The sequence below is a fragment of the Homalodisca vitripennis genome, chromosome 5 (genome assembly GCF_021130785.1).
Source record: "Homalodisca vitripennis isolate AUS2020 chromosome 5, UT_GWSS_2.1, whole genome shotgun sequence".
Classification (NCBI taxonomy): domain Eukaryota; kingdom Metazoa; phylum Arthropoda; class Insecta; order Hemiptera; family Cicadellidae; genus Homalodisca; species Homalodisca vitripennis.
Window position 1 is genome coordinate 50300775 of NC_060211.1, and position 19876 is coordinate 50320650.

At 32.4% G+C, this 19876-nt stretch overlaps 1 protein-coding gene across 5 annotated transcripts in view; it reads right to left on the minus strand.

The window, feature by feature from the left end:
* Window positions 1-3117: 3117 nt before the first annotated feature.
* Window positions 3118-19876, minus strand: part of LOC124362152 (probable elongation factor 1-delta) — a 40026-nt gene continuing 23267 nt past the window's right edge. For all 5 annotated transcript variants that reach the window (XM_046816392.1, XM_046816389.1, XM_046816393.1 and 2 more), the window contains 4 exons: window positions 19168-19237; window positions 11670-11795; window positions 4671-4786; window positions 3118-3348 (listed from right to left, as the gene is read on the minus strand). In XM_046816392.1, coding sequence (XP_046672348.1) covers window positions 3310-3348; window positions 4671-4786; window positions 11670-11795; window positions 19168-19237 — 351 coding nt within the window. In that variant the 3' untranslated portion in view covers window positions 3118-3309. The remainder of the gene's footprint in view (window positions 3349-4670; window positions 4787-11669; window positions 11796-19167; window positions 19238-19876) is intronic.

A 19876-nucleotide genomic window follows, 5' to 3' on the forward strand; every position in this document is an offset into this window, starting at 1 on the left:
TGGGCTGAACTTGGTTGGAAATGAACTGACCTACAGACTTGAAATTGTGCATGAAGCTTAATTTCTATATGAAGAGTTTTATTATGGTGCATGTCACTCCATGGGAGCATTAGTGAATATTTATACATTGGTCTTATGTGCAACCATGACAGCAACAAGAACATTGCAGAATAAATATTCTGTACACAGTATACTCATAAGAGATTTTAACATGTGATTTGTAATCACAGAGTAAAATAAAATATTAACACATTTAGCCCAACAGACCCAAAATCATTTTGGCGACTTGGTATATACATTTGTCTTGAAACACTGATATGAAATGCAATTTAATGGGCAATAATGTGAATGTATCAGTATATCTTGAGATTTCATCTCTAGACTTGAATTTATTATATATATCATGAAGGTGAATAAATTAATCACAAAGGTAAAGCAGCTCTAAAAGAAATATTCACTAGTGCTGGTGTTAGTTGGCCTGAATCTGTACATGATGCAGGGTATGGACAATTCACAAGTTAAAACACTTTTAAGAAACAAATAATGTGTGCTTCCTGATGAGGATGGTTGTAGATTAGAACCCTGCCTTATTACTACAGTCAAACCTCAATATAACGAACCTCAAGGGACCGGACAGAAAATTCGTTATATCGAGTTTTTGTTATAATGAGGTTCGTTATATTGAGGTTAGGTTAGGTACAATTTCGCTACATCGAGGTTCACAGACCATTGGCTTGTTCGTGAAATCGTATGCTGTACTATATTTACGGGTAAATAGTGTGTAAAACGAAATAAAAATGCATTTAATTTGGAACAATGAAACTTTTTTATTAAGAATACAGTATGTAAACAGAAAAACTGTAATACAGTAGCTATGTACTTTGAAAACACATTAAAAGAAAATTGAAAATCAAACATGACCTGAACAAAACTTAAAAATCTTACGCTACAGATAGTAAAAAATACAGTACTCATTCTGTACAGTATTACTAAACTAAAAATTATAGATTGTTAAAGTTTAAATGGCCTTAATCTACATTTTGTGTTTCGATGGCATCATTATTGAATCTGTTTTCGCCCTGTTTGTTAGAGAAAAAGTCAGTAATAGTAGTCTGCTTACGTGATGTGACGTTGATAATATCCAATGAGCAATCCAATTCAGTTATAGATTTTACCATACTTTCACTCAAACCACCCTTTTTAAGAAAAAAACACTTTAGAACACCAGTGGCTTCACGAGCCTCTTTTAAATTCGGGTCAGGCATTACACAATCTGGTTCATCGTTATCGTCATCTTCTGCAGCCACATTTTCATCTGGAACAGAGGTCACAGAAGAAATGATGTCAGCGTCCGTCAACTCCCCACATACAGCCACGTCGTCATCAAAAGTAACAAAGTCCTCGAACTCTGCATCCTTCTCTAGTTCTAATGCTTCTTTAACTGTTTCCCAACCCTCTGCAGTGTCGATTTCTTGTGTAGGAGGCTGGTCTGCATTGTCCTCCTGAGTTGTGACAGGGAATCCACTCTTCTTGAAACTATTACAAATTGTAGTTTCTGTAACTTTACTCCACGCTTTTGGGATCATCCACATGGCGTTCAAGACATTTATATTTGAAGGTAAACGTATGTCTCTAAGGAACTGTTGTACGACCTCTTTTCTATAATTTATTTTACAACTTCGGAAAAACAATCCAGTTTCATCTGCATTATAGATGTTTTCTGGTGCATATCCCTCGGTTAGCTCGGGAAGATTATCTTTCCACTCAGTACAAACACCTTCATCGACTTTTGCACTTTCACTGCACACTTTTCGAAAAATAAGTTCATTTCGTTTTTTAAAGTTTTGCAACCATCCATTGCTTGCTCGGAAGTTCTCGTGTCCCAGTTCAAAAGCAAACTGTTGGGCTTTTTCTTGAAGTATAGGTCCACTTATTGCAATATTTTTGTCTCTGCACTGCTTCAACCATTTAACGACACACTCCTCTACGTCCTTCAGCTCAAACGATCTTATCTTTCTGATTTTGGAACACAGTACACTTCCGTCATCAAACTTCTCTTTCTTTTTTCAAATTGTAGCTAAAGTGCTGGGAGAAATGCTGAATTGTTTCGCGATGTCCAATTTTTTTGTCGGATTGTCTTCAACGCATTTGATAATTTTTAGTTTACACTCTACGCTTATAGCGCGCCGTTTCTTTTTGTTATTGGCGTCCATCGTCACTAAACTACTGTAACTTAATTCCGAAGCACCGCACAATCCAAACTTTCCACAACAACTGAATAAACTCGTCTAGCAGTTCATACCGGAGTGGCTGTAACTAAGCTTTCATGTCAAGACAAGCTTTCATGTCGAGAAACGATTGTTTGTTTGTTGTCCTTTGTTACCGTTGCGACGTTTGTTTACGTTCGTTATAACAAGGTGCAGTCGTGGAACATTCGTTATATAGAGGTGAATTTCGCTAAAAGAGGTTCTAACAATGAAAAATTCACTATACCGTGTACATCCAGTATTTCTAAAAATTCGTTATATGAAGGTTGTGAGCATGCTTTATTCGTTATGTAGAGGTGAAATTTGTATTGATTCTTATGGAGACTTCTAGGGGATTTAAAAAAATCGTTATATCAAGGAATTTGTTATATTGAGGTTCGTTATATGGAGGTTTGACTGTATTTACAAATTGTGAGGGTGACACAGAGTAAAATTAAAACCAAATTTTGAAAAAAAAAAGAGGATGACAATAAAGAGATGGTTTGGTCAATGATCCAACAGCATGTTTGTCATATGGAATTGGAAAATGTGTAGAAAATTGTTGCTACCTGTTTTATCCCCAGTTTTCTTAAATTCAAAAAAAAAAACCTTTATCTTAGGAGATTTACAAAAATTTATATTTTTCAACTACATTACCTAAGTCATCTTCTTTCCTGATTTTTTAACTTGTGATTCTTTAGATGGTAGCACCATTTACTACCATGGGCTACGTATAGCCTGCATTGTCTTCTTGTACAATGAACTTTACAAGCTAGAAATAGCCCACTCGCCCAAAGATTAAAAATACTACCCATTATGTATAAAACTTCCCTTATTGAAGTTAGAGGGCTATAAATTAAATAAAGGTTTATATCATGTCATTTATAATTTATTGGAATTGCACATGAATCATTAGCAAAAATACAGGCTAAATACATTAATGTGGAACGGTTATAATAACACCAGGTAATTTTAAACTGCTGTAGTACAATTTGTTAGAGTGCAAGACAAATCTTCTGTAATGTAGAACCTTGGAGTGGGAGAGTTGTAAACAGTTGATTCATTAGACCTTGTTGAATGCTGCTATGTCTACACTTTGAACCTTTAACAAAAGACATTGAAATTTGAGATTAATTTTTTTTAAAGTGAGTATTAATAAAAAGATCCTAACTAAATACAGTACTATGATGATTTACAAATTTGAGTGTTCACTCTAATTAAAATGGAATTATCAAACACAACATATCTTGAATTGAATCTCTTGATGCAATTCTAAGCAATTATTAAGGTTGTTAATAGTTTATTTCACTATCCACATAAACATGTAATCTGTTTATATACATCAGTAAAAAGCGCTGGCCATTGAAAAGTTACCATCTCCTTTCTTAAAAATTGGAGTGTTCAACTAATATTATTTTCTTCGTTCAGAACAACTTCTGTGTTATCAAACACCTGATCTCCTACAAACTAACAGTACATCTAGCACACAAGAGGCAATCTATAGCGCTAATCAAATGCACAAACATCCAGCATTCTTAATGAGCTAACAAACAACACAAATCCTCTTATACCTGTTACAACAGGTACTAACAGGTTTGCTGTCATGGGTTAATCTTCACTTTTAGCATCTGAGATTATTTTGGTCAGGTATAATATATAATTATGTGTGTGTATTAGTTCAGTACAAAGTTGGTGTGAGACCCAGCTTTAAATTAATTCAAATTTAAATAGAACAGGCTTTGCTGGAAGTTGATAAGATCAGTTTGTTGTGTTATATAAATGTAAATGTGCAAGACTAACTTTGTTACGAGAAAATGTGTTTAGATGAGTCTATACCATAAAAATATAACAAAACAATCAATTGTATTCTTATGTAAAAATAAAGTTCCACTCTTTCTGTTTTAAGAGTGGAACATACAAAATATTTGAATGTAGGTGGGTCAATATCTTTCAACTTAATGCATTTTATTTAAAAACTAAATTGATGATGCTTAAAATATTTTATAATTTTTCTCATGCGAGATAACATTAAAACATATTAAATTAAAACAAATACATAAGTCTTATTTCTTTTCAATGAATACTACATTAAATAATTCATTGCAGAACGGAATAAACATGCTCATTGAAATTTTTTAAGAAGCTGAACTAAGATATAATGCAACTCCCACAGAACAACAGTAATAATGGTTCTAAAGTTTGGTTGGTAAATTAGTGGGAAGTTCAAAATTGATCCATTATAATGTAGTATGGGATGAAGGTATCAATGACAAAGGAGATTGAGGTCAAAGAGACTTATTCTAGAATTGCACAGTAACCCAGATTAAGCTCTTACTTAATGAAAAAGTCAATGTGTTCCAAAACGTGTTTTCCATTACTTTACTAATACTATAAATAGTTCAATATGAGTATAAAACTACTTACAAAATCTTCTATTGCCTCTAACTGCTCTTGTAACCAGTCTACAGATACTTTATCATCTTCAACAACACAGGATATTTGGAGTTTATGGATACCATATGCTAGAGGAACGAGTTTGGCTGAAACAGATTGAAAAAAGATTGCATTTAACTCATTTATGTAATTACTTTACTACAAGATTGTTAAGTTACTATTTAAAAAATAATTTGTTGCCATTAACCCCTTAAAGGACACCTTTCTGTACCTTAAACTATGTCGTTTTGCTTAATTTTATGCTGTTTTTTTTTACAGTATGTAGAGTTTAAATATACTTTCTTTATGAAAAAAAGATATTTTTAGTGTCTTTTCTCAAATTGTTGTATTTTTTTATATATATTGTCCACTAAGTCATTTTAACTATCCGTGTTTGTGTCATCATTACATAAACGAAACCAATCGTATATTTGTGTGTCGGATATTTCCATGATACAATAAACACTAGAACTAAAACAACACGCAGTAGCTATCTGCACAGTGCAACACTACAGCGAACTCATCAAGGTGCAAACACCCATGACACGAGGACTAAAGAAGTGCTGACATCTGGTAGAAAATGCCAGAACTGGTTGTACGATGCACAACTGTCATAGACATTCTTCTTGTGCAATAATAAGACAGATAACAGAATAAAACAAACAATATAACAATGCGTGATATAATGTCAAAAACCGTGAAGGGGTTAAGACAATAGGCTAGGACCATATAATCTTAGACTTATCCAGCCTTTGTCAATACTAAAATCAAGTTTTCCGGTTCTCACTGTAGATGGCCATCTTCAGTCAACTGATTTGGTTTAACAGAAACTACAGCAAGCCTTTAAATTTGTAAAGAATTTCATTGTGAAAGCAATGTTTCGACACAGTGTGAATTGGAAATCTTAGATTTTCGGATCTTTTGTACTGTGTAATGTACTGTGTGCAAAACAGAATATAGTCAAAATAACAATGACCTATATATCTTTTGTTTTACAAACTTGAATTGTATTTAGTTACTAAATATTTTTTTCCATATTGGTTTCATTTTGGTTTTCTATATTTTTAGTACTATTTATTGATTGAAATGGTAAACAATTCTTTTGTGTGAAATGAACGTATTATGTATAAGAATCAAGAAGATTTATTGTCGTTAAATACACACAGGTACAATAGACATTTGTCAGACAATATAAATATATTATATAATCTATTAAAGTTCTATGGTGGTTATAACACAGTAACAAGTAATGTTTTTCTGTAGTAAGTTTATACATAAGTGGTTTACTTTCTAAAACTATATAAAAAAAAAATTGCATAATAAATATTCACCAGTGCTAAAATTCAAATACTTACAAATAGGAAACACAAATGAATAATTTATCACAAAATTTACATTGAAAAATGAATATAACAAATTAAAATAGTTTGACTAGAATGCTGAGCTTAAATTAAAAGATTTCAAACTGGTACAATTAAAACTAACATATAAAACAGTACAAATTTAAAACAACATTTATAGTTAAAAAGATGTATCAGACCATTTAAAACAGACTATCAGAAAATTATGGTACTTGTATCACAGACTAAGAATTCATCCACAGAGTAAAAAGGTGCAACCTTTAAACCAATTCTTAAGAACTGTTTTAAATTTATTTAGACTCGTTGTCCATGCACTATCAGGTAATTTATTAAACTGCACCTCCATAAAGCAGTGACTTTTTTTAAATTTTTTCAAGTCTTTCTGGTATTAAATTTAACATATATTTAGCTCTTGTATTATAATTATGGATGTCTTGACGCACCTCATATTTGTCTAGATTTTCTTTAACTCTCATTAAGCAACAATATATATACATAGATGGTACTGTCATTATGGAGAACTCTTTGAAAATTGGGCGGACAAGATTCCCTACCCTTCACATTCTTAATCAATCTTAGAGCTTGCTTTTGCCACAAAAAAAAACTCTTTGGGCTCCACTAATATTACCACAAAGAAGTATTCCATATAACAAGAGTGAGTGAAAAAAGGCAAAATATGATGTTATTAACATTTTCTCTACTTACACATAAACTTAATTTACGTAATAAGTATGTTACCCTAGATAGCTTTGTACATAGACTACTTGTATGAGTATCCCAACTAAGCCTGTCATCCAAATGTACCCCTAAAGTTTAACTGATTTACTTCCACTTGTTACAGCAGTTCTTAAACTGAAATAAATATTCTCTGTTTTACTATTGTTTACATTTAAGAAATTTGCTCTAAAACCAATCACAAGCTACCCTCATTGCATTACCTTGCACCAAGTCTAAGCTAATCAGGTCTTTACCAGAATTGAGTAAAGTTGTATCATCCGCATATAAAACGGACATACAGGGTACACTAAAAGCAAAATCATTTATAGCTACAATAAACAAAAAAGGCCCCAGGACCGAGAGCCCTGAGGGACACCCATTTGAACTAATTTGAGCTTTGATACGTCAGAACCTTGAGCTACCATTTGCTTCCTATTACTTAGATAAGAGGTCATTAAATTCAATTCTTTACCCTGTATACCGTAAACAATGAAGTTTTTTTTAAAAAGCAGATCATGAGATATACTATCGAAAGCTTTCGACAAGTCAATTAAAGTGGCTGATAATATATCTTTACATTCAAAACTTCTTAAGATTTTTTCAACAACTGATTCAACTGCTTTTGATAGTGTTTTTACCAGGTAAAAAACCAAACTGCTCCTTACTTAGTAGTTCTCCCTCAGCAAAGTAATTGTACAGTTGGTCTTTTATACAGCACTCAAAGACCTTACCAAATATAGGAAACTAATGATATCGGGCGATAGTTAGTAGAGGGGCACAATTTATCTCCTTTCTTAAAAATAGGTACAACTTTGACAACTTTAAGAGTATCTGGAAAAACACTCTGCTCAAGCATCATGTTAAAAAGAAGTGTTAAGGGCTCTAGAATAATATCTATTATTTTCCTTGACTACTTTGTTGGAGAAACCATAAACATCTTCACTTTGTGATGAACTCAAATTTAGAAACATACTTGAGCACATCTCTTTGAAGGAATCTGCTTCCAGTGGAAAACGTTATTCTCAATATTCATGTCAGATATATACCTATTTAAAAACTGGATGGCAGCTATATTACAGTTACTCGCTAACATTATTTACATTTGATATTGTTACAGAGTTAATAAAATAGTCATTAAAAATTTCTGAATCAATTTTTGTTTCCTGATTTGCAGGTCTTAAATTAGCTTCTAATCTAATAACATTCCAAGCAGCTTTACACTTATTTTTAGAACTAAGAATATAATTTTTCATGAGATTCTAACTTGGCTTGTTTTATTTTTACTTTATAACATCTTTTAGCATTTAAATATGCATCTTTATATAAATTTTCTTCAGCAAGACCTTTATTATTCTTATAGCAATCATACAAATACATAACATAATCTCTATATGACCTCAGCTCAGGTGTAAAACCACTTATTCTTACATATATTTTTATTTAAATCTACTTTTATTTTCTTTATCATGCAGCATTTCTTCAAAAGAAGTTGTCAAAAGTTAATAAAATCATTAAAAGCTAAATCAACTCTATTAGTATGTTTTTAAGAAATTCCAGTCAACCTCACTTAGCACCATTCTAAAGTTTCTTATTGCTTTGGGAGTTAAGTCCCTCATTCGCTTGAAATATGTTTGTTTTGTTTGGATCATTACCCATAAAGTCGTGGGAAGACTGCTAAAATACCAGAGTGATCAGAGATATGAGGCTCGATGATCTGACATTTCTATATCATTTTTAAACATATTGGTAACAATGTTATCAAGACAAGCTACATTTCTTGTAGGTTCATGATTTAAACAGTATAAATTTAAAGAGCGTAATGTATTGAGAAAGTTTGTAGTATTTAAAATCATCTTTTAAAATATCAATGTTAAAATCTCCTGAAATAATAATATGTCTGGAAGGGTACTTTTTGTACAGGAAACCAACACAACTATCTAAAGAGGACAGAAAGCAAGCGAGTCTAAACCTGGTGTGCGATATATTGTTGCTACAATAATGTTGGTCTTACTCAATAAAACTGCAGTTACTTCAAACACAGTATCAATACAAAATTTTTTCCAAATCAATAGGTTGGTAATCCAATCCATTTTTTACAAAAATACTACACCCTCCTCTAGTTAATGGCGGTTTTCTACAATAAATGTTTGCAAGACTATACCCTTGAGGAACAAAAAGCTGACTTTCTTCTACGACTAGCCAGTGTTCATTTAGTGTTAAAAATACTACAATTTAGTGATTCTAATAAAAGTTCTAACATTTCAATTTTCTTCCTAATTGACTGAACATTTAGATGGAAAAACATTGAAAAATTTGCATTTATTATCAAACATATGCTACTTTAACGGATCTAGAATTATTGATGTGGAGTTTCCCGACACTGTGGCTGCCTCTTCTTCACCGATGCTGTTGTCTCCTCCTGTAGCTGCGTGCTCGGTATCCCTCTGCACACCATCCGGGTTGGTTGGGATACTGGCTCCGGGAAGCTTCAGCCAGTGTCACAAAAAGTCTTAGCTGCCTCCCAAATTTTTGTCTGCAAGCCACAGTTTTCCCTTATGATTGAAATGCAGACCGTGGCGAGTATGAAGTTTTCTGTCAGCATCATGTACATTCACCAACTTGACATTATTATACTGATCACTTATTTCTTGTAGAATACCATTAGTCCTCTTAACTTCTTCATTGACACAATGACCATTGCACTAAATCATATCGATTGTGGAATATTTAATAGTATTATATTTTGATTTGATTTGAATGTTCTTCAAGTGTGTCTTTGATTATATTTATTGCTTCATTTGCCTCATTCCTTGAGACGTCATTAGTACCACAAAAACACCACCAAAATGTCTTTTTCGTCCAGTTTTTCCCCTTGAATGTTTATTGGATTAAGAATTTGCTTGGCTCTACCACTGGGGGCTACAAAAAACCTACTGTTTGTTTGATGTATCTTAATCAATTTATTTTAAGTTCCAAGTCAAATCACGTCCATGGCTGTCGGCACACAACAAAATCTTATGATGAGCCTTGCAGGATTCATTTATTATTGCAGTGGAGGGATGTGAAGGGCTGTTATTGATTATTATTTGAGGCTGTAGAGGGATTGGGATCTCAGGAGATGTTGGCCTAGTCAGTATTGTTTTTCTAGTTTTATTGTTTTTACTACAATTTTTATTGAGGATTGATTTAGGAGTATTTACATCAACAGGCAATAAAACCCCAAATTGATTACTGCACTGTGTCTGAAAAGCTGTGTTATCTTGTTGGATAGGCTTTTTAGAAAATTCTTCTGTTATTACATTGGGCATCCTGAAAAACTGGAAAACAGTGCATACACCTTGAATTTTGGGCTTTTAATTCAGTCAAATTATTCTCTAACGTCCTTTTGTTTTGTTCTAACACTGTGATGACAGTATTCAAGTTCACAATTTCCTGTTTACAAGAATTCAGCTCCTGAATAATAATTTGCGTTTGAAAATTTGGAGATTTTTATTACAGTATTTTGGGGAGAGTCTAGGGCAGAGTCTTTATTGATCAGGGTAGCAGTGTTTTTTTCCTGTTCTAATTGTGTTATAAGTTCTTCCCTTAGCTGTTTTTCCAATTTTAATTTTCTTTCAAGAGATTTTATTGTTACATCCATTTCATTTGCCTTATCACTATGAGTTTTTAATATTATTTTCATTTCTTCTTCTATTTGTTGAATTTTATCCTCCAACTCTAGTTCATATGTAGACTTTGATTTTTTACTTCGTGCAACTCCTGCTTCAAGTTTTCATTTTCTTGGAGGATGGCACTACCTAATTCCGTAGCCAATGAAAGGGAAAGATTAAAATCATCATCTTCATTTTTATTATTCATATTAGAACCATTCAGTTCAGCTTCACTGCACAATGGACACAAACCATATCCCTATCTCTTCATCTGTCATATTTTTAATTGTTGAAATATGTCAAACCAATACATTTAAAATGAATCCATTTTTTACAAGTACCAGTGCAAAAATATGGCTGCACTTTTTGCATACCTGCCACACACTCTAACAGTCATTTACACAACTTTGATCCATTACACAGACACTAAACACTGTACACAAATAATAAAATAATAAAAAATGAAACACACAAGTCAAGTTAGTCCTGTTAAAACAATTTAAAACAAATAAAATATGTTATTGTCAAAATAAACTCTATTTGTTTTGTCAATCCAATAAAATACAAATAAAACTCTAAAAAAAATTATCACAGTAAAATTTATAAAGCAAAAATATTTGCCTGCAGTTGGGATTTGAACTTGAAACCTCCAGGTTAACAGTCAGAGACGTTATCCACTGAACTACTGTGATGGATTAGAAGGGAATGTTTATCAGTTGTAGATAAGGTATTCAATCAAACAGACAAACTTGGTTTTAAACATGTCACAGCAAACAGGCAATATAACTCAAATTTCACGTTCAAAACTATAAAATAATAATCCATTTGCAACTATTACTCTGAAAGATAATAAAAGTTTTTTATTGTAACTTTTAGCTTGTTACTTTAGAAAAACAATTAATATTGTGAAATACATTTAAATGTTTGTTCGAAAAAAAACATAATATATTGGTACTAAACTAAGAAACACTGACCGATTCTAAGTACTTTGTGTGAATCATTGATCATTGTATATAACATAATACTTAAGCAGTACCATAGGTATTTGAGGATCATAAGCTCTAATAAGTCTGTTTATCCTTCTATTATTTGTGTAAAATTACAAATTCTAGAGGATTATGCATCAAATTACACAGAATCAAATTCAATTAGTAAGAGAAGGATTTTTGTAACTAAATCATGATCAGAAACAATGAACAGAAAGAATGATACTAAATTCAATTATGTATTAATAAACATATATTAGAAATGAAAATACTTACATGCTCCCCAAATCAAGCCATCCGTAGTAACCTTCCTGACTTCTACTTCCATTTTTTTCATGTCAGTCTCATCATCCCAGGGTTTTACGTCCAGAATTATATTTGACTTTGCAATAAGTACAGGTTCTAAAACAACAAAATATCATACACATTTTGTTGCAAATTAATTGAATAAACGCTTTCAGGTTGTTGAGTTGTGATTGAAATGAGTGTGACACAAATGGAAAGGCAGTATAATTTTGTAATTTATTCATTGTAATTACGGATACGCTGATAAAAAATATTTGTTTTTGATACCTGAATTTGATTCTGGAATCAGTTGTAATTAAAAATAGCTACTATGTTTGATATTATTCAAGATATTTCTTTTATGAGAAATATTGTGATTGAATTGAATAACTGTCTCTCAGAATTTTTGATAATTTACATGTAAAAGACTGTCTATAAAAAACATATTTACATCCCAAACAATCAGACATAGAGTTTTTCTATACAGGAAATTGCAAATAAGCAATTGCCACATGTACTTTTTTTAAGCATATAAATAAAAAATATTCCTTCAGGCCTAGTCGGAACGAAGGTAGATTACATATGTAGGCGTCATCTCTAAATGTCTAACTGAAGATGACTATTAGTTGAGATGTTTAATTAACAGTAGGCCTACACTGGTGGGACAATAACTATCCATGTTGGCAGGTTAATACAATCGGAACACTTTTACACACACACACACACAGATTTAGAAACTCCATAATCTTGAAACCTTACAAGACAAAATTGTTACAAGCATATAAATTTTATATTATGTATGTAAACATAACATTCATGGTCAGCGGCCGCACGAACAGCAATGGTGCGCCACACTGTATCGCTCGCTATTGTATACTAGAAAATTCAGCTGCGAAGGTATTCGTTCAGATGGAACATGGGCCTGCTGGGGTATCCGTCATGTAGGAACGATAATACGCGAGCAAGGTTACGGCGTGGCAGGGATGATGTCTGAATCATAGTCTAAACAAAGCGGCTCGGGCGAATCGATTGCAACATCCGGGCCATTGTCTAGACTAAACCCACCAACATGTACGTCTGCGTCGTTTAGTTGTGTCACTAACCTCAAAAGTATTATAATAACAACTGAGGAAAACACCCAATCAGAAGCGCTAAAAAGCAGAGAGTAAACTCATATGAATGATTTTTCAACTTCGACATACAACTGCGATCTGTAGGATATTTATAAAACTTTTGAAAACTCTAAACGTAGACCGTTGTTAAACACTCTTAGCACACAAGTGAAGACGATCGCCCGATCTATCAGACATTAACAGAACTATTTGGAGGGAAATTTAAAAGCAGACCGCTTTTGTGACCTGAGCTCGTCACCGTGCCGTTAGGCCCGGCCGCTGCGTGACGAGCCCAGCTCGTCAGTGATCCGCAATGGGTTAACGAACTCATCAAAGCTATCAGCAAGTACTGCCTTTGTACCAAGTTTAGTCTGGATATATTAAAAATTACGGTATTTATCTTGTTCACAATTATTCCCATTAAGTTGTATACTACTTAAAATGTTGTGTGCCCGCTATCTGGAAATCTTACAAGACATTAAAAAACATGTAAGGAAAAACAGTATTATAAAATCTGAAAATTCTAAAACATTTTTTTTGTTTTGCACTGTAATGCAAATAAAAGTCATAATAACTGATATATAACCAGTTTCTAAACTTTGAATGGCAGCCGTCTTAAAACCTTAAGAGATTTCTAAAATACGTGAAAGAGAAAAAGTTGTTTAAAACCCTTATATATTACAAAAATGTATTGTTTTGGATCTATATTGAGAATTAGTTGGGTTAAAATTTTTGCGGCCAAACGGCCGCCATCATCTAGCAATTTTTTTTTTTAAGATTGACTAACGAACTCATCCCAGCTATATATGCAAGTACTGCCTTTGTACCAAGTTCAATAGGGATATTAAAAAAAAACTACGGCAGTTATCTATCATGTTCACAAGCTTACATTATATTTCATAAGCCCACCCCCTCCCCCAACACACTCTGTATGTATAAATTTTTGGACTACGATAGTTTTGGGTTCTGGGGGGTCATGATCGGAGAACATCCAAAATGGAATGTTAATTTTATTATAACTGAATGTAAATAAACACAAAAAACCCACAATTTAAACATTTTGGTTTCTTATGAATATTATATATTATGGGTATATATACTCATAAATTTAAATGTTTATCTCAGGTAATATTATCAAACTGGGTACAAAGGACAGCAAAATTTCAATTATTGTAAAAACAAAGTGAGCAAAAAACTAATATAAAAGGTTTGTGAATAAAAAACAAATAAAAAACATTGTTAATAAGAACACTAGATAATAACATTTTAAAAACAAAACTTATCATAATCGATCATGTGTAAATTTTTAAATTGTACATAGAATTACTCACACTAGGATTATAAAATTTACAATCCATCAGTCCATGTTAATAAGATTATATAACATCAACAATGACAACATAACACACTTTTTTAATGTTCTTTCTTCTATTAAATATTATTTTTATAATGTAAATATTAAAGTGTTCTAATACCTACTTAGAATATATATAAAAACATATTTAAGGGATATATTGATTTTATGCAACTTAAAAAGTGATCATTCCATAACGTCAAACAAATTTGAAACAAATAAAATTAATATTTTACAAGAATGTTGACATAACAGCTCTGAATACACAGCCAATTTTTAACAAAAGAAATGATTTTGGTTCATTAGAATTTTTCTCCAAAAGATCATAACTCATTTTTTAACCCTTTGAGTGCCACGGTGACGAAATTTCGTCACCAATGATAAATGCGAGAAATGCCACGGTGACGACTTTTCGCCAACCAGTTGTATATGCGAGAAATGCCATGGTGACAAATCTTCGCCACCAATTATTTTAAGATCCTTTGTTTATATTTTTCGGTATTTTTTATGTTTCGACGTAATAAATTGTATTTCCAATAATATGCCTTTAATTTTCTGTGGTGTTTGGAAAAAAAAATCCAATCCAGAAGAGAATCTAAAAAAAAAAAACAATGGCCATCACAGCGCTGCCAACAGAATGCAGAACCGCGTGCTAGTGTGTTGTTTCTTTTGAAAACATTGTTGCTTGAATTCTAATAGCGTAAATTATTACGTTTTTTGTGCTACAATCGTTTGAATTGTGCGTGTGTAGTGTTTATTATTAGTGTGTAAAACACTTAAGTAGTTTTCAAATGGCTGAATAATGGATCCTGAGAACCTTAGATCAAGTGAGGTGGACAGAGAACTTGATGGTGATGTATCTGATGGTAATTTACTAACCCTCAGAAGACGATCTTAGTGATTTATTTTAGTGATGATAGTGATGCTGATCCATTGTATGAGCCACAAAAAAAATGTACATAGAGGTCAATCCTCAGAGAGTGACTTTGATGTTTCTAGACCTAGGCCTAGTACGTCAGGAACACAGGTTAGGCCTTAGACCTAACGTAAGTAGAATCATTGATAGGAGTGTGTTATCCAGTTTCCTCCGTATCGGGGTGATGATGCCGACGGGCCTACAGACAATGATATTTGGCTTAGTATAAACGAAGAGAGCCGCAGTAACTTCACTCATGATTTTTCTTATGTTGAATCTCCAGGACCTAGACATTGCCCACCTGTTGACTCTAAGCCCATTGACTATTTTACACTATTGTTTACAGAAAACACTTTTGACTATGTTTTGTGGTTGAAACCAACAGGTATGCTAACCAGACAATTTCGTCTTTGCAGACAATGACTCACCTGGTAGTCGTAGGCACAGCTGGATCCCCGTGAACATTTTGGAAATGAAGGCTTTTATTGCTGCTGTTTTATAATATGGGCCTGATTAGGAAACCAACTATCCCCTCTTATTGGTCAACTAGTGACTCACAAGCAACTCCATGGTTTAGTAAGATGTTCACACGAAATAGATTTCAAATTTTGCTTAGTTTCTTTCACATTGTTGACAATGAAAAACTACCTAAAGCCAACCAACCAGGTTACGACCCCACTCAAAAGTTCAAACCCTTAATTGAGCACTGTAATAGGCTATTTAAATTCTTTTATACAGCCCATGAACAGTTGTCAGTCGACCGAATCTCTAATTGGGACGAAAAGTCAAACCGGAATCACACAATACCTCCCCAATAAGCACCACCATAGGTGGGGGAATAAAGTTATGGGTGTTGTGTGACTCTGTATCTTAATTACTGCATGAGCTTATTTTGCTATCAGGGTAAGAAGAACACATCTCCATCTGATGAGGTAAAAAAATATGGTCTTGGCTATTCGGTTGTCACTTCTCTTCTTCGTGCTTGTAATTATTTACAGAAAGGGTTTCATGTTTTTACAGACAATTTTTTTTCTAGTATTCCGCTGGTCAAAAAATTGTATGAGGAAAAAACCTTTTTTTACTGGCACAGTAAGGAAGAATAAAAAAGGCTTGCCTGATGGAATCAAAGAAAAGTTTCAAGTTGGCCAGAAGAAGTACTACCATCAAGGAAAACATAGTGACACTGGCCTATAGACAACAAGCATCACAAAAAAACCAGTTGTTTTGCTGTCCTCAAAAGCTGAGATAAAAGATATTGTACATACCAAAAGGAGGCATGGCAGGGTAACAGTTGAAAACAAACCATCCATCATACTAGATTACAATAAGCACATGGGTGGGATAGACACATTCGACATGATGCTCTATTCTTACCTTGACGAAAGACGAACAGTTAAGTATTGGAAAAAGGTTGTTTTTAATCTTTTTGCAAGAATGGTAATAAATTCCTACATTATTATATAGGGAAAATTGTGTCCAAAACAACAGGAAAACCTCTTTCTAGATACCAGTATACTGTGCAAATCATTGAAAGTATTTCTGATGAATGGGTAGCACAGCAAGGTAAAACTGTAAACGTAGAGGGTGACAAAAGAAAAATTGGATTAGAAAAATTGCCCGGAAAAAAAGAAAAGACTTGTTTTGTATGTACAATGAGGGGGCCTGATTTCAAAACAGGAAGGATGAGGTCTAGAACAGTTTGCACAAACTGTGGGGAAGGCTGTCATGGCACCTGCTTCCCAAAGCACAAATGCAAGTGAAGTGAAGACAAACTGTTGTGAATAGTGTATATAAATAATTGTATATAAACATTTAGTGAAGATTTTGAACTGAAATTTCATTCTTTCATTCTTGAGCATAAGAAATACTGTATGTGGTGAGTAAATTTTTATAAGTTTTCTTTTAGACCACACACAAATGTATATGATGAGGCTATGAGTGTATTTTTTCCAAACTGTTTTGGTCTAAAAAAAAAATTTTTTTTTGTCCCGGTTTTAAACATAACACTATGAAATTTTGCACATTTTTTATTAGTAATATTCCCTTAGAAAAGAAAGTGTTTTCCATAGTAAAAATGTTTTTTTTTATTTGTAAAAACTGCAATAAAACTTTAAAAAAATGTTTTAAAAAGAAAACTTTTTTGTTTTGTGTTAAAAATATATATATATATAAAGAAAATAAACTGTAAGAAAATTTAATATAAAAAGTATAGCCCAATTAAAACCAAGCATTTTGATCTACAGCATGTAGGTCAACTGTGGATGCAGTGGAGGGTCTTGTGGTATCTGTATTGGAGGGTTTTGAAACTCACTGTAGCACTTTAGCAACCTTGTGCGATCTCACAAAGGCGTTTGACTGTGTTCCACACGAGACTCTTCTCAAAAAATTACATTATTACGGCATAAGTGGTGTGGAGCTAAATCTTTTTCAGTCTTTTTTAAGCAGTCGCACTCAGAGAGTTTGTATTGGCAGCAAACTGTCTGAAATAGTAGATATAAATTGCGGAGTACCACAGGGATCGGTCTTGGGCCCTTTTTTGTTTCTTGTACATATAAATGATTTGCCTGTAAATTGTTAATTGTAATTCTGTTGTATTTGCCGATGACTCAACTTTTTTCTGTAGAAACAAGCTAGAGATGCTATCTGGTATTAATGGATAATTATATTACTGAAAGTTCCATTTGGTTTCAGTCTAACGGTCTTATGCTAAACCAGTCTAAGACTCAATCTATAATTTTTAGTTTATGTAATCGTGAAACTGACTTAGGCTTTAAGATTAATGATAGTGTCAAATTATTAGGTATAACCTTAGATTCTAAATTAGCTTGGAATGCCCATGTAAATAATGTGTTTCTGTCAAGCTCTCCAGAGTAATTTATTTACTAAGACAAAATTAGAAAGCTTGTCCCAAAACAATATGTAATTAATGCATACTATGCTTTTTTTAATAGTATAATTTCTTATGGTATTATTCTTTGGGGAAACTGCAGTGATGTACAGAGAATCTTAATTCTACAAAAGAAAGCTTTAAGAATTTTAACAAACTCTCCTTATAGGGCACATTGCAAACCTCTTTTTGTTCAAGAAGGTATTCTTACTGTGATAAATCTGTATATATTTGTTTGTTTATGTAATGTTAAGAATAACTTGCAGGACTATTACACGAGGAATGAATTTCATCATTACCCATACTAGATTTAATGCACTGTTAGATTTACCATATGTTAGGTTAGCAAAAAAACTCAAGCATCACATAAAGTTATAAGCATCAAATTTTTTAATAGATTACCTTCTAGTGCCCGATCTGTGCCTATAAGTAGATTTAAAGAAGAGTGTTATATGCCTGGTTAAAAGAAAAACCCATTTTATCATGTACAAGAATTTTTTAATATGCCTGACATTGATGTTATTTTTTAAGTCTATATGTTATGTGTCTCTTAAAGTTTTATTGCTACATGTTGTGTTTTTAAAGTAGTCTAGTCATTGTATTTTTATACGAAAAGGTATTAATCATAACTTAGGCTGTGACGATGTCTATTACACTGTTTCTTGTGTTAAATGACAAATAAATTTTCTGATTTCTGATAAGTTTCTATGGAAATTAATCCTGTTAAAAAAAAATGTTTTACTAAGTTGCTACACAACTGGGATTTCCGGGTCTGGCATTTTTAGACATACCCTGAATATAACATATGTTGCAAAAAGTTCCATAACTCAATATATGGTCTTGGCACTCAAAGGGTTAAGCCAAATTATAGAAAATCCAGTTTGTACAGTGTTGCATGGCATGCTAACTATGGATTTACAGTGTTTTGATCTTAACAAAAGGGTATGATCTTTTTCCACCTACTAGAATGAGCCAAGAACTAAAATTGTCCACTAATTAAAAGGGTTTCACAATTTAAACTTATTTGTGTCTTATACAGTTCAAAAGGTACTGATAATACTTTGGTTGCCTCAGCCCGTAATGAAGTGCAAGCTAAGGTCATCTGACTAATGGAGCTATTTGTGAACAATTAATTGGCTCACAGAGCAGGCATGAGTACTACAAGTTTCATAAGCTTTATTAAGAATACACTATACATAAACGCAATTTGCTTAACTTACTTTTTGATTTTCTTGCAGCATATTCAGCAAGCCTCTGTTCTTTCACTTTCTTTGCATCCTCATCTTCTTCCTGTAACATTTATTACTACTATAATATATAAAGTTGAATAATCTGACCGATCCACTGTCTCACTGGTTTACTTAAAGGAAAAACTGATTAAGGACATTGTGTTAGAGACGTAAAATTTTAAACATCTAACCTAAAATATTACTCAGGATACTGGAAAAATTCAAACTACCCTCTTTTATTTAGAGGTAATTTTTTAGAAACAAAATGGTTCCAATGAATTTCTTATGCAAAGCCAACAGGAAAATTTGATTTATCAAACCAATTTCAAAACTTCTGAATTAAATGTAGCAAGCTTGTATTAAATGTAGTTTTTCAACAAGCATAAAATACTTAAATTTAGGAATCTAAATAAAAAGTTATGTATCTTCCAAAAAACAAAACTGTTGAAAAATTTAAATGTGTAATATTTACTTACAACAGTTATTGTCTAGCATTATTATCTACTTTTCATCAATTAAGGTTTGATAAAAAAGTATGATCTTCAAAGAAGAAAAACCCCAATATTGTTGAAGATGGAGCTTATATTGGTTTCTTATTTTATCACAACATGGACAATTTACAACAAAATAAAAAGTTATAAAATATTGGTTTAAAAAAATTTGAATGTTGATAACGTTAAAATGCTAAATTATAATTAAA